The sequence below is a fragment of the Bombyx mori genome, chromosome 25 (assembly GCF_030269925.1).
Source record: "Bombyx mori chromosome 25, ASM3026992v2".
NCBI classification, from domain to species: Eukaryota; Metazoa; Arthropoda; class Insecta; order Lepidoptera; family Bombycidae; genus Bombyx; species Bombyx mori.
Genome location: NC_085131.1, coordinates 5,214,992 through 5,231,858, shown reverse-complemented (window position 1 = coordinate 5,231,858; position 16,867 = coordinate 5,214,992). Strand labels below are relative to the sequence as shown.

The window sequence follows — 16,867 nt, the reverse complement described above, 5'->3', positions numbered from 1 at the left end:
GCTGCTATACAATAATACATTTACATGTTTTCGTCAAGTATGAAGTTCAGTGAAAAGTGAATATGGTGTCAATTGTTTATAGCAACGATAATTGCGATAACTGAAAAATTAAACCATTCCATCAGTATTTTCTTATGACGTTGTCACGTTCAACTATCGTCAGTAAACCGACTTTACAGACAACCGATTTTTTTATTTACTTTGACATTTGACAATTGATAAAGATAAAACTATTACTAACTATCAAATAAAAACGGCTGATGCAAATGTCGATTGCTGACGTCCACTCATGGATACCAAGCCGCTGCCCACCCTTTTAACTACGCTCTTCAATAATTATTGTGGGTCAAAATATCAATTCAGATGGCAAGCGTTACCGCGGTTCACGAAGATTACTGACGCAAATGGACAACAGCCGAGTCAGGAGCATAGCATAATGCAAACGACAAACCATATTTCTAACTATTAAGTGACAAGAACATAAAAATTATTTATGAAACGAGGCGACGACAACAACAGTCACGTGGTCACTCCAAAGAATGTGCACTCTGATCTATAAGTATATAACGCGGACCCTTCGTGAAATTATTGCATGTCGCACGAAAATAGGTCAATTGCCTCCCTTAATAGAAAGAGACGAAAGACCACAACACCGTAAAACCTTTGAGGAGGAACAGAGATGACGATTAATTCGTTCAGGTGACGTCACGAGGATTTTAGCAGGACCGTTCGTTTTCTTTTTGTCTAATTTTGTTTTGGTTCAGTTGCTACGTCGTCCCCAGTCAAACGTTATTATTTGTCCGACGAATGGAATCGGTAATGTGTGTGTTTTCGCGTTGTTTTTCTATGGTGTTTTTGTCGGAGAATTGAAGACTTGTCGCCCGCCCTACAGTCGTTCTTATAAATGGTTATTTTCATTCGATTTTCAAAGAGAATGTCATAAATATTTCATGTACAGTAAATAAGGTTGAATTCGTACTTTTTAAATGGCCATACATACCGTTAATTGTTTTTTTAATTGCCTTTTTAGGTTGACAAGCATACTGCCTCATAGTCAAAATGGTTATTTCCCTCATGGATGTTACCAATTCCAAGGGCACCGCTGCCCATTACTGAGTCTCCGGAAATTTCTTTAGCGATAAAATTTTAGACTGTTTTTTTTTATTGCTTAGATGGTTGGACGAGCTCACAGCCCACCTGGTGTTAAGTGGTTACTGGAGCCCATAGACATCTACAACGTAAATACGTCACCCATTTTGAGATATAAGTTATAAGGTCTCTGTTACAACGGCTGCCCCACCCTTCAAACCGAAACGCATTACTGCTTCACGGCAGAAATAGGCGGGGTGGTGGTACATACCCGTGCGGACTTACAAGAGGTCTTACCACCAGTAAAGCCCTGATTTCCATTTTGTGATATTGCATGTAAAAAAACTCCTACCGAGCTTAAAACTAATACAGAATTAGGAATACATCTCGGGTATAATACGCTATTTACATACATACGGTAACTAGTCAATTATGTTTTCTGTTTGTTTTGATGTAAGTTGATGATGTAGGATGGAGGCTGTTTGTATTTTAGTTCGTAGTTTGTGAACATTTAGCGAATGTAAGCTCTCCGAATTCAGAGATATAGTTTTTGGGATCCCAGGCTCGCATCAATACCTTTATCGTAAGACCATTACTCTGTGATATGTTTTATTTTTAATGTATAAAATGATTTAGTCAGCGTTTATAAAAACAATAAAAGGCAAATACGCAATATATTGCACTATAGGTACATTGCAAAAATGTTGCCAACAAATTAATAAAAAAAACTTTAAATAAGCAGTACATAACAAAAAAATTAAAGTTAATAGCAAAGTTATAGTATTATTACCGAGTCCAGGCAACCCCCGACCGGAAACACTATAAAAGCGAGCCTTCGGTGCCCTTCGCCCCTTATTTTTGTGCGTGGCGTTCGTGCGTGGCGGTTCTTGTCGAGACTTGTGTAATTTTAAGTTTTGTTAACAGTAGATTAAAGCCATTTTGTTAGTTTTCGCTATTTACCTACTAAAATATATTGTGTTCTAGTTCTATGTAATTTCTCTCTGTTTTTTTTAACTTCCTCACTTCTGGTCGATAATATCAGAAGTGGGATCGAACCACGTGTTTTTAAAAAGATGACGGGACGTCGATCTAGAGGAGAGAGACGCGACCGTTCTCATCAACGCCATCGTGACCGTTCGAGTTCTCGATCTAGGAGTCGGTTGCGCAAATCACCGTCCATGCCTAAGCGTCGCGATCGTTCTATAAGCAGGAGTAGCGAGACACCTACGCGACGTGATGACTCCTGGCATGGTTCCCGCGGGCGTACTTTGAACCATATACTCGCGAAATTAACGGCTATAGAAGGCACTCTACCGGTACCGTCTAATAGTAACACGCCGTCACGCTCGGATACCGAACGCCACGCGCAGTTATCTTTGCCTCCAGCATCAACGACTCACCACGTCACAGGAAGTAACACGCTTGAGACCGCTGGAGTAGCGTCATCAAAGTCGGTGGGCCAGGGTAGCGATGCTGGTCAACAAGAGGACGTCACGGACAGGATTGTTGGAGCATTACAGGCGCTATCTAAAGTAAGGTCTCAAAATTACTATATTTCTCCTTTCAATCCAAGTGTGCATGATTTTGACGTATGGAGTGCGGAAGTTGATCGTGCTAAAGAAATAAATGCTTGGGCCGATGAGGAATGCCTTGGGCGAGTAGGCGGTAGTTTGCGCGGAGATGCTAGGTCATGGCTCAATGAATGGGTAACAAGTGACCGTTCATGGAGCAATTTTAAAAGCGAGTTCAGATCATTATGTCCACGTAAGATCGATTTAGCTACTATATTATATGACGTAATGAATACGAGCTCGGATAGATTTGTTACATACGCGGAATACGCGAGTAAGTCGCTTCTACGCTTGAATGTCGTCACGGGATTGTCAGAAGAGTTGAAAGTTGCCATTATTGCACGGGGCATTACCGATCCCCTCATTAAAGCTGCAACGGTCAACTCCAAGCCATCGTCAAAACAATTAGTCGAGTTTTTGTCCGCGTTTGTTAAACCCAAAACTAATGCCAACTCCAACAATGCTGTTCGTTCCGTTAAAAATGTAGGCACATGTCAGCCGTCAAACCACGGCTTCAATAGGAACGTTAACAGTCATACGAACAACAGATGCCGCATTTGTCGTGGCACCGGGCACTTTACGTATCAATGTAGTCGCAGAGCTTTTGATAGACCGGCACAGCAACATAGAATAAAATCAAACTTTGCTAGTTCTAAGCCTGTATCTTCCGCCGCGAGCGATAACAGGCCTGTAAGACAATGCTCTTTTTGCAAGCGTTTGGGACACACCGTGGACAACTGTTTTCAAAAGCAGCGGTCCGACGCTTTCAATGGGCGCAGCGTTACCGAAGTAAATTTTTGCTCAGACTCGAAGCCGGACGTGCAAACGTGATGCAGGCGGTAGTGCAGAAAGTACCAGTTGACATTATGATAGATAGTGGTTCCGATATTTCTTTGATTTCAGAATCGGTTCTTAAACACTTCAATTTGAATAGAAAACCGTGTTATCGAGTAATGCGAGGTATAGGTAGTCAGGAGATTCAATCTACTTCCTTTGTTACAACTGTAGTCGAGCTGCCTGAAGTCTCGTTAGCAGTAGACTTATATGTAGTCCCGACTGAATGCATTAGTGCCCCTATCTTAATTGGTACAGACGTCTTAAACCGCAAAGGGGTTACCTATATAAGAGCAAACGGTGAACAACGATTAACTAGATCAGACATGTCACAAGTGGAACACGTATCTACTGTGGAGGCACGAGACGTTAAAACAACTTTATTAGGCGAAGAGAAAAAGCTTTTGCTAGATTTGATAGCCGAATTTAAGGATTCCTTTATTAATGGAACGGCAACAACCACAATAAATACGGGTTGCATGGAGATTAAGTTAAAATCCGATGTTCCTGTAAATCAACGACCGTATAGGCTTTCCATAGACGAAAAAAATAGGGTTCGTAATATTATTAATGATTTGCTTGCAAAGGGCATCATACGTGAGTCCCAATCGGAATATGCTAGCCCTATTATTCTAGTTAAGAAAAAGGATGGCAGTGATAGAATGTGTGTCGATTATCGCGCGCTCAATTCTATAACCGTTAAAGAGAGATTTCCTCTGCCGCGAATAGACGACCACATCGACAAACTTGGTAAATACATATGTCGTCACGGGATTGTCAGAAGAGTTGAAAGTTGCCATTATTGCACGGGGCATTACCGATCCCCTCATTAAAGCTGCAACGGTCAACTCCAAGCCATCGTCAAAACAATTAGTCGAGTTTTTGTCCGCGTTTGTTAAACCCAAAACTAATGCCAACTCCAACAATGCTGTTCGTTCCGTTAAAAATGTAGGCACATGTCAGCCGTCAAACCACGGCTTCAATAGGAACGTTAACAGTCATACGAACAACAGATGCCGCATTTGTCGTGGCACCGGGCACTTTACGTATCAATGTAGTCGCAGAGCTTTTGATAGACCGGCACAGCAACATAGAATAAAATCAAACTTTGCTAGTTCTAAGCCTGTATCTTCCGCCGCGAGCGATAACAGGCCTGTAAGACAATGCTCTTTTTGCAAGCGTTTGGGACACACCGTGGACAACTGTTTTCAAAAGCAGCGGTCCGACGCTTTCAATGGGCGCAGCGTTACCGAAGTAAATTTTTGCTCAGACTCGAAGCCGGACGTGCAAACGTGATGCAGGCGGTAGTGCAGAAAGTACCAGTTGACATTATGATAGATAGTGGTTCCGATATTTCTTTGATTTCAGAATCGGTTCTTAAACACTTCAATTTGAATAGAAAACCGTGTTATCGAGTAATGCGAGGTATAGGTAGTCAGGAGATTCAATCTACTTCCTTTGTTACAACTGTAGTCGAGCTGCCTGAAGTCTCGTTAGCAGTAGACTTATATGTAGTCCCGACTGAATGCATTAGTGCCCCTATCTTAATTGGTACAGACGTCTTAAACCGCAAAGGGGTTACCTATATAAGAGCAAACGGTGAACAACGATTAACTAGATCAGACATGTCACAAGTGGAACACGTATCTACTGTGGAGGCACGAGACGTTAAAACAACTTTATTAGGCGAAGAGAAAAAGCTTTTGCTAGATTTGATAGCCGAATTTAAGGATTCCTTTATTAATGGAACGGCAACAACCACAATAAATACGGGTTGCATGGAGATTAAGTTAAAATCCGATGTTCCTGTAAATCAACGACCGTATAGGCTTTCCATAGACGAAAAAAATAGGGTTCGTAATATTATTAATGATTTGCTTGCAAAGGGCATCATACGTGAGTCCCAATCGGAATATGCTAGCCCTATTATTCTAGTTAAGAAAAAGGATGGCAGTGATAGAATGTGTGTCGATTATCGCGCGCTCAATTCTATAACCGTTAAAGAGAGATTTCCTCTGCCGCGAATAGACGACCACATCGACAAACTTGGTAAATACATATTTTTCACTAGTCTCGACATGGCCACAGGATTTCACCAATTGCCTTTAAAAGATGATGCTTCCATCAGTAAAACAGCCTTTGTTACACCTGACGGGCACTTTGAGTACCTGAAAATGCCCTACGGACTCGCCAATGCTCCCGTTGTATATCAAAGGGTTATATCAAAGACGCTAAAGCCTCTTATCGACGCTGGTAAAGTCATAACGTATGTTGATGACGTTTTAATCCTGTCGAATACGGTAGCTGAAGGGCTTAATAACTTGCGAGAAGTCTTACAGACGCTAGCCTCTGCAGGCTTTTCAGTGAATCTAAAGAAGTGCACCTTTTTAACTACCGAAGTCGAATATCTTGGTAGACTAGTTGGACAGGGTCAGGTACGACCGAGCCCAGGTAAAGTTGAGGCTCTTGTTAAATCTCCAAGACCAACCAGCGTGAGAGAGGTCCGTCAGTTTTTAGGATTGGCAGGGTATTTTCGGCGTTACATCGCTGGATATTCCTCCAAAACTGCATGTATTGCTAAACTTCTCAGGAAAGGTATACCGTTTGAGTGGGGTGCTGAGCAGGAAGCATCTCGCGAGTACATTTTGCAGTGTTTAACTACCGAACCAGTTTTAGCGATTTTTGATCCAGAGTTACCCACGGAACTGCACACCGACGCCAGCGCTGTGGGACTCGGTGCGATTCTGCTACAGGAGCATGCTGGCAAAAGGAAGAGGGTGGTTGGTTACTTTAGTAGATCCACTCGGGGCGCTGAAACGAGGTATCACAGTTACGAATTGGAGACTTTAGCGGTAGTTCGAGCACTGCAACATTTTCGGCATTACTTAATTGGTGTTAACTTTAAAATTGTCACTGATTGCAACTCGCTGAAGCTCACTGAAAAAAAAAAGGACCTGGTACCTCGGGTCGCACGCTGGTGGGTGTACCTACAAGATTTTCAATTTACAATTGAGTATAGGAAAGGTGTTCTTATGCAACACGCAGACTTCTTAAGCCGCCATCCTCCTGTCGTGGTGTCGCATATTCGCGATCATAATAATTGGGCGAAGATCGCTCAAACTGCTGACGAGGAGACACAAGATTTAATGAGTAAGTTAAGAGATGGGTTACTCGATCCTTGTAGATATGAAATTAAGAATAACCTGCTGTATTATAAATACTCTTCAACTGGGGCCGATTCGCGTCTACTATGCTTCATACCTAAAGGACATAGACTCAGCTTGTTAAGATTATTCCACTGATTTAATATTGCGAAATTTCTGGTTTCCGGGTTTACGCCAATTTGTCAGAAAATACATTGGTCATTGTCTTATCTGTTTATCGCACAAAAAGGTACCTGCAGGCCCTTCTCAACCAATTGAATCTTGGACTAAACCCGAAAATCCTTTCTCAATTATTCATACTGATATACTAGGACCGCTACCTGTATCTAATGGCTACAAATATATACTAATTGTTGTAGACGCTTTCTCTAAATATTGTTTGCTATATGCAATGTATAGACAAGATTGTGAAGAGTTGAAGCGAGTATTTTTAAACGTCGTGTCACTATTTGGCACGCCAGAAACGATTGTTTGTGATCGCGGTAGAATGTTCGAAAGTGCTACATTTAAAAACTGTATTAGTGAACTAGGCTCTTCTATACATTTCATAACTCCGGGAATGCATCGCGAGAACGGCCAAGCCGAACGCTACTGCAGAACCGTTCTTAATTTACTACGAGTCGAAGTTGGTAGCAAAGGCTCCCAATGGTCTGATGTGCTGTGGAAAGCACAGCTTACTTTAAACATCACGAAGCAGACGACCACGCAGGCTTCACCACTTCAGCTCCTTATTGGTATAGAGGCAGCTACTCCAGTCATTAGAGATCTGGTGCGCGATGTTGCGTTAGACGCCAATTCTAACCGTGAAGCTTTACTAACCCTCAGTCGACAGAAAGCATCCGAATTACTATTGGACAATCAACGGCGACAAGACGAACAGGTCAACGAACGTCGGCGCCAGCCCACAACGTTTGCTGTGGGTGACTTCGTGTTCGTCAACAAGGCAACACAGTCAACGGGCAAACTCGACTCCGGGATGCGCGGCCCTTACAAGGTCTTGCGCACGCTTCCACATCACCGTTACGAGCTGGAGCTTCTCGCCGGTTCCTACGGCAAAAAGACACAAGCGGCCGCCCAATGTATGGTGTTGTGGCGCGGCGAGTGGACCCCGGAGACATGCAGCGCTTTCTTTGAAACTGGTATGTTAAGGTCGAGGTGGGCACTTTGTTGCTTTACTTCCCATTTTTAAGGTTGAGGTGGGCACTTTGTTGCTTTACTTCCCATTTTTGAGGTTGAGGTGGGCACTTCGGTGCTTTACTTCCCGTCCATTTTTAGAGCAGTATGGTAGATGCGGATTCGGCCGATCTTGCGTCCCTACTGTGTAGCAGTGTTGTGTCGGTTATGTTCATTATCTGTATCGGTGAATATTGCCGATAACAGCTCGCTACTGTGTTAGATGTCTCATATGCAGGCTAACACATTATAAGTGTCGTACAGATGTCACAAATTGCGCAGTTTGGGACAGTTGTGCGATACCCACTTCAAAACTTATCTTTGGCTCGTCCTCTCTGCCGATGTAAGAGTGCACGCTTGCGTCTGTAGTGCGGATTCTAAATTCTTAAAAATGCTAGATCATTAAGGCCTGACTGCAAGTTTTTCTGTGTTACAGAGGGTGAACTTATTGATGCGACTTCTGACGTAGCTGGAAGAGGCCTTCCTCTATTGAGAGATGAGGCGGTCGAGGACGCCTCGCCATCAGGAACGGCCGTATTACCGAGTCCAGGCAACCCCCGACCGGAAACACTATAAAAGCGAGCCTTCGGTGCCCTTCGCCCCTTATTTTTGTGCGTGGCGTTCGTGCGTGGCGGTTCTTGTCGAGACTTGTGTAATTTTAAGTTTTGTTAACAGTAGATTAAAGCCATTTTGTTAGTTTTCGCTATTTACCTACTAAAATATATTGTGTTCTAGTTCTATGTAATTTCTCTCTGTTTTTTTTAACTTCCTCACTTCTGGTCGATAATAGTATTTTATCCTAAATAATATTTTCTTGATTACTGATAGCGTGTAATAGCGTCGGTGGCTACCGGCGTAATACTGACGAGACTTTCACCATCATGCCTCAAGATGGATTGTGGTATTGGCTCTATATAACCTAAAGGCTCCAGATCACACCATGTGAGTTGCAAAATCGTCTGCTAATAAGTATTAAAATAACTACATCAAATGTTTTAGTCTACATTTGACTAAAACTAAAACAACTGGAGCAGGGCTATTTTTATTTGAAAGAAAACAGTTTGTTGTTCACCGTAATTAAACGGTGGCCCGGAGGCCGAAGTTAGTTTTCTTGTAGCGTTTCGTCTTTTCAGAGGCAGCCGAGTGTATGATTAGGTAGTGACAAAGACTTATTCTCTTGCTATAGAATTAAATCAGGAGTTTGAGCGTCAATTTACTACGTAATACGTAGTGTAGTCAAATCGGAGTGCTGAATTCTATTCTTGAAATTTCTTAAGTTTTGCATCTTTTGTGGCGGGTAGCCATCATGTAACACAAGATATTTGATGGATGCCTGAATCTCGATTATGACATTTTCAAGATAAGCTTGCATATGCACAAGTTCCGAACCACAACATTCGGACCGTCGCCGCGTCGGTCTACCGTGCAATATCACTCGCTCGATGGAAGATCTTTCCTTTGTCGTAAACCTCTCATACTTTTTTTGGGAAACTACAAAACGTGGTGAAACCTGAAAAGAGATGTCTTTTGTGTTTTTAATATGCTTAGTAATCATCAAACACAGCCAATTGTTCATTGGCAAACATATTGCAGGACGCCCTTAGGCTCAGTGGAGTGACGATCTGTGCAGGGTGGCTGGCAAGAGCTGGATGAGAGAAGCCTCGGATCATACTCAGTGCAGTTAGAGTCTTATATCCAGCAAAGGACGGCTATAGACTGATGCTAACGAATTGCTCATATTAATAAATTAGTTGTATAAAAAGTTCTTAAGTAACAATTACGATAGAACTATAATAATGCTCTAAATATGAAATTAGAATCCATGCTTCGGTGCAGTAAATAGAAAATTCTAAAAATATTTTTCGAATCTTCTATACCCCTTTATTAATTTTACTAACTAACAATAGATAGCGCTTGTCCCAATAAATATGTATATTATAATAATTAGCACTGCTTTTACGATTTAATCTTAGGTTTTGTAATATCACATCTTATTTTCGACGTTTCGGATTCTTTATACTTTTCTTGGTCATTCATTTGGACAACTAAGATGTTTGTTAATCATCAACATTTGAATTTTGTTGGGAATCTCTAGATACGTTCACAGCGAAGCGTGGACGGGTCTCCGCAACTATAAAATTCGTAATATACACACTAATACTACAAACAAACCACCAAAAATAAATTACAAACTTCAAAACAAAATGTAAAAATTATATTTTAACGGCAACGCAACGCAGTACACAGATAAAGACATAAAAACATATTTATGACCAAATCAGTCATAAAACGCATTGCGAGAATTTATATCGTCAGTTAAAATCGAAGTAATTAATCCACTGATACAGTTTGCTTTACAACGTGAATTAAAAGATGAAACCAAAGTTTTTGCGGTGGAGTCATGCATATTTATAAAGCGCCGCTGACGGGAAAAGATCGCAAAATTTACGTGCTCCAGGATTTTTAACGTGTTCGACTAATCGTATTTAAAAATTTTAAAATGCCACGAAGAATTTTATGCCACCGAAAATAGTTAATTACTCAGAAGATCATCAATTATAACATTATAAATGTTTAATTAAAATTTTCACGTGTTCAGAGACTCGTTTCCTGTTTTAGGTAGAATGTAGCAGAAAAGAGGAGTGTGGTTACAGAAATTGATTGAAAGGTACCTACTTTTTGAAGTTATACTTCTTTAGGCGCGTTATGAAAAATTGATGAGGGTGAAATTTTACGATGCGCGCGCACCGTGACACAAAATTAACATAATGAAGTTGCCCACTAAATCGCTAATTGAACTTTCGCGCATGTACACTCGTAAAAAAATGTGTTATTAGCATTCATTTTTTAGTAATATAAATGACAAAATTATTATTTAATATAATCCATACTAAATATTATTAAATTATTAACGTTAAATATATATTATTCATTATTTAAAAAAAAAAAACCCTATAACGTAACGTAAAAAGTATAACTTCTTACGCGCGTACCTAAGTACACGCACCCTTTTTTTGTTTTTAAACTAGACCTTGTCAAATGGTGTGCGAAATCTCATACAAACCACATAAGACAAGACATGGCTTTGGCCTTTAAAACTACCAAAATTCTCCAATTATTACCAAGAACAAGACCTGGCTGTATGGACTAAAGTCCTTCGCCTTACCCATTAGGGGATAAATTAATATCATCATCAACATACAAGTCACGGCATTATCGCATCACTCGGACCAACGTACCTGAAGTTACAAGTACACTTACGTCTACGATACGCAATGTATGGGGGTTTTTATTAGTTTCACGATTCGACAATCGTTAAATCAAATATTGTCTCAGCATACCAAATCGTTTCTATTTTTCTTGCCTTCAAGTGTATTTTTCTTCTGCAAAGTCACGGAACTGAGAAAATATCAGACGATCATAGATATCTATTCAATTAAATGAGTTCGGTTTCGTATGCGGAAAGTAGGTTCCGTAGTTGCCACTCGGCAAGAGGGCCCGTTCCCACGACACTCCGAAAGGAAATAGAACTTTTAGCTTTGATAAAGTTTTAATATATTCTTCGGGAGAGTTCCGAAGTTGTCTTTCAGGTTATGACGGATTCTGTGTGTGCGATTCTCTTTTTCCGTTACGCGCTTACACGGTTTTTACGCGGCCTTGTTCGATGGATCTCTGTCTTGTTACAAGGATTCAGCTTACGTAGGCGAGTTTGCAGCTTCTATAACTTAGGAAGATGGCTAATATAATTAACAAAACGTTCGCAAATCGATTACATTTGTGTAAATTGTCGTGGCATTTCAAAAGTGTACAAATTCTGTGATTTCATTCGAGTAATAAATCCGTGGGAATTTGTTTCGCAGTTGCGTAGGACAAATACCGTAATAAGCGTTCTCTGAAAAAAAAAAAGTTTGAAACTTCCTTTCGTGTTGTTCATTACAACAATTAGTTTGAATTAAAAGTTTGGACAAAGCATAAAAAGGAAAGAGTTTAAAACTCGGGACGACAAAGCTATACGGACCTGGAGGAGTCATTTCAAAGTGTTTAATCGTTAATGGACAAAAAGGTAACTTGTTTTCGAGTTAACAATGGGCGCTCTGATTGCGACACTCAGAATTTAATTTTTATGTTTCGCGTTCGAGTGGAAGTGGGGACCGGGAGGAACATTCAAGAAAATAATTAACCTCTATATAACCTGTCAAACGCAATGAGCTCCGAGCGTTGCGCCGCCTTTTGTACCCTCGCAAACTTTTAAACCCACGAATTAAATGCAATTGATTTTTCATTCTATTTTTGTTCGTTTTATTACTTTTATTTACCTAATCGCTGGTTAGGGTAAGAAGCTTTTTTTTGGGCAGGGGCCTAAAATCTTATGAGGTGACCGTTAGGGGGTGTGCGGGGTATGTAGAATTTGACGGGCTGTTAATGTTGGAAGGAGACGACCAAACGACTCTCCTTGCATTCTCTCACTCGACGTCCGATTGGGGTGAGGGGGTTCCCGTGGTCAACACTACAGCCAGACTCACATCACGACTCCGAGGTCGCCCGACCAACTTGCCGCCAACACAATCATCGGTGACTAATGACGCCGGTCTCCGCGGTACGTTGGTCCGTCAGTCCGTCTGGACAATGCCGCTTGTGGTTTGGGATACCTCGCTGGGTATGAACCAGCCTGGCAGGACGAAACGCGACACACCGCTGGCTAATGAGCTATTCCAAATATGCGCGGACGGGTAAATAAGCTCACTGGACGCAACCCGGGAGTACTTTCTGACACTAGCCAAGCAAGAGTAGTGCTTCGCTGAATCTACCACAGAAATGGGGCCCCCATGGCTTCTAATTTTGAATGCTCAATAATACAAAAATATTGAATATAAAAAAATGGGTAATATTAAAAACGCTTTATGCGGTAATGAGTTTGTGACGTCATCTTTTCCTCTGAATTATTAAACAAGATTACAAACACGAAAGTTCAACTATTCGCTATTAAATCAACTTTTTTTTAACCATTTTAGTTATCTTTAAATGCAAAATAGGCATAAATAAATCTAAATGATGTTATTTTACTATTATACGTAGCATTAAATGCATCTCAAAGACAAATCTCAATCGTATTACCTATGCAACGATTACGTATCTTTCTATTCGACGCGACAAACAATGCTTTGATAGCTCCTAATCTAGGGCAGTCCTTTATCTGTCTCTTTCGCTCTACAGTGAACAACGTAAGCTGTCTCTGTCGCTCTCGACCCGATGGCCCGATCCAGACTGGCCCGATGATATTTGGGTTCGATTAAAATTAAACGTATGTATGTCCCACTTCGAAATGTCAGTGTTTAATTAGAACTTTTAATTATAGAACGACACCTTGAGTATCGTTGAGAAAAACAAGTGTGCGTATATGAAATAAATAAAATCGGAGTGTCTTTGTCTGTTTGTATTGTCAAATTAACAGCTTTTTTAAGTATTTACGGTAATTATAACAAAAAAAATGCTTTTAATTTTGAGTTATGAGAGGAGTAGCTAAGAGTACTTTTTACTCAACAAAAGAACTAGTGCTCTGCGCAAATAAACATGAAAACATAAAGTTCGCTTGAGATTTGAAACTATTGTTAATATCCGATAGGAACGTGGCTTGGTTTATTATAATTTAAAATATTATGTTATTATGGGCGTTTCGACAGTATGTTTCTCTGTGATCTGGTGGAAGGAGTTAAATGGCATCTATACTTGCCAGCCGTCCTCTATGTCGTCGATTTGTCATCAAGGAATACGATTACATAGCATGGGCTATCGCTGGCTGCTACTACTACATCCTTAGCTCACCTGCAGCAAAATTATTCTTAAATGCCTGCTTCGTCTCATCATAGTTAAGGGACGCAGCCTATGACCGTGCGTGCAGGGACCACTATTTTTTTTATTGCTTAGATGTGTGGACGAGCTCACAGCCCACCTGATGTTAAGTGGTTACTGGAGCCCATAGACATCTACAACGTAAATGCACCACACACCTTGAGATATAGTTCTAAGGTCTCAGTATAGTCACAACGGCTGCCCCACCCTTCAAACCGAAACGCATTACTGCTTCACGGTAGAAATAGGCGGGGCGGTGGTACCTACCCGTGCGGACTCACAAGAGGTCCTACCACCAGTATCCAGTGATCACTTCACGATAAGTAATCCTTGACCTCGTTGCCCGTGTAGCAATATAAAAAGGAGTGGGCTGTAAGCTGACTGTTCTTGAAGCTGAAACGGATTTTTTTAAAAGCACTAACGTAAGCCGTTAGACCGATAATTGTTTACTACATAACACATATTTATCGTTTTAACGTTAAAGTAAAATAGTTTTAAAAAAAACTCACATAGTAGAATTTTCGTTGGCTTAAAAAAAATTGACGGTAGTTAGAAGAATATTCAAATGTCGCCTTGGCCGTCCGAACATTAAATTCAACGCGAGATTAAGCCGAAGGAAGTTTTAATTGATTCTGACGTTTTTTTCACAAAAAAAACCAAAGCAATGTGATGTCTTATGTAATCGTAAATTTTTAGTGTATTATCTAAGGTTACCTTGTCGTTTGATTTGGCCTCAAATAACGTCAAAGATAATCATTTCACGTTTAGCCTAGCAGTTTTTCGAAACAAATCACAATTTTACAAAAGATTTAATAGAAAAGAAAACCGATTCATCAAAGTAAAATTAGAATAATGCGGTCCTAGTTAATTAAATATGCATTGGTATTGATAACTCATAAATTAGGTACTACTCAGATCTTGATAAAATAAAACTACATTAACAACCAGCTTTCGAATACGTAAATGATAACTCATAAACTACTCGTCAGATCTTGATAAAATAAAACTACATTAATAATAATAATAATAATAATAATAATAATAATGTTTTTATTGCAAGTAACCATGACTCATATAAATTGTTAATAAGACTTAGACCTATGTTAGTAGTTATATTTACATCACAATGAATTACTGTCATAACATCCCATGGGAGATGGTACCACAGCGACCCATGTATACACAGTCCAGCCTGCTTGCGATCATGCTCAGGATACTGTTGGAGCTGGCCCTCACTCTGCTTACCAGAGATGCACACCTCTTACGCATGGTAGCGTAAAAACAATCTATGTGCGCGTAATGACCAGCTTTCGAATAAAAAAAGAGTCATCAAAATTGGTTCAGCTAGAAAGAAGTTCTGAGGTAACACACAAAAACACACAATACTCGTAGAATTGACCTCTTTCTTTGATAATATCGGTTAAAAATAATGTTGTTTTAAAACTATATATTTAAATAGCCAGTCAAACTAAAAGTTAAAACAATGCCTACTTTAAGCCTTGTGATACCGATTATACTGGACATTAGGCCAAAGCAATATTTTTTTGTCCAATCGTTGTCAGTCCTTGATGCATTTGCTGATGTCCACTGTCTTGAAATTGATGTAAATTACTAGAATTACGATAAATAGATAGATTGGCCGGTGATCCTTTTTTACAGTCGGGTGAGCGGTCTTATAGAGATTTCATAGCCCTCATTTTTTAACCCGATTAAGTCGATTTGTTTCACGTTACATCCCTAGCCAATTTTTATACTAACACGAAAAACACAGCTCTAACTTCTAGCGAACGTTCATTCTTGATAAATAGTGTTGTTTTCGACAGAACCGTTTTATTTGTTTGCCATTGCGGCGAAGGCTTCATTCACGTAAGCTAACTGTAAGGTTGCAGAAGCGTTATTCTGGAAACATGTAATGAAATTCAGGGAAGAAAGGTCACAGTGTAAGCTGTGTGGGTATCATCCTCTGCTTATATCTGCCGCGGAGAATTTATACGTTCCGGTCGAAGGGTGGGGCTTCATTATGCAACATGATTGTTTTTTATTTATTTATTTTTTATTGCTTAGTTGGGTGGACGATTTCACAGCCCACTTGGTGTTAAGTGGTTACTGAAGCCCATAGACATCTACAACGTAAATGCACCTCCCACCTTGAGATAAAGATTCTAAGGTCTGACGTATAGTTACAACGGCTGCCCTACCCTTCAAATCGAAACGTATTACTGGTTCTCGGCAAAAATAGGCAGGGTGGTGGTACCTACCCGTGCGGACTCACAAGAGGTCCTACCACCAGTAAACTACATTCTTCTGTCTTAAGGTGGGTGTTGGCGTTTACTTTGTGATGCTTCTTCGCGCTGGTAACGCGATAACAAAAAAATAAAAAAAATTCTAACTAACAAAATTTCAGTTCACAACAAATATTTAATAAAATTATTGAATTGGCATATTAACTGAGTTCGACCCTGCCGCAACTCTTTTCGTTCGGCAAAAGTGAGGCAATAAAAACCAGAACCACGAAGTCGCGTAGGGATTTCATATTCCAGTATGGCGGGTCGTCGCGCCGGCGGCCAATTCACTTATACCCGGACTCACGGCTCCGGAGATCCGATCATTTGATTTCCTAGTTGTATAATCGGGCGATCGAGTCAGCTCTGTGTCGTGGTCGGTAACGGTGTGCAAATATTCGGTTTATAGGACAGCAATCGAGTGATATTTTTTTTCAACTTTATCGATTTTGACTCGCGTGCTAATTTGAATCGTTTCACATCGTTTCGGTTTTACAGTCTGAATATAGAATTATGTATTTCAAAATCGACAGAAATTTAAGGGCACTAAAATTTGTTGAGTTTGCATAAATACATAGCTATTTTTATAAGTCGAATTGCTCTCCGAGGATACACCGATAGTATAAAGTAATGATTAAATGTTAATATTTATGGGTTAGAAAAAAAAAAAAAAAGCAAACAGTGAAAAGATGTAGCACAGTCATGTATTTGTTGTTAGCGCAAAATGAATTTATTATACTCTGAAATATCACATATAAAGAATAAATGCAGATATGATGAGTACCTACCTACAATGGAGACTTTGAAATCACGTCTAACATGTTCGAAACGCGAGTTGCAAACATAATTAAAATTACCTGACGACAGTGGTTCGTGTACTATATAGGTCTATAGGTTCGTGACA

At 40.1% G+C, this 16,867-nt stretch overlaps 2 protein-coding genes across 4 annotated transcripts in view; both read left to right on the top strand.

The window, feature by feature from the left end:
- Positions 1-16,867, top strand: part of LOC105841398 (uncharacterized) — a 379,110-nt gene that overhangs the window by 32,961 nt on the left and 329,282 nt on the right. The window lies entirely within an intron of this gene.
- LOC119630540 (uncharacterized) lies at positions 1,853-8,576 on the top strand. Of its 2 annotated transcripts, none has more exons than XR_009976663.1 (2): positions 1,853-7,797; positions 8,268-8,576. XR_009976663.1 is itself a non-coding variant. In XM_038020225.2 (2 exons), exons 1-2 carry the CDS (start codon positions 7,050-7,052, stop codon positions 8,405-8,407), a joined length of 888 nt encoding a protein of 295 aa, XP_037876153.1. In that variant the 3' UTR covers positions 8,408-8,576. The 2 variants fall into 2 exon arrangements, 1 of the variants encoding a protein (XP_037876153.1); XM_038020225.2 differs by having other exon boundaries at positions 7,050-7,797.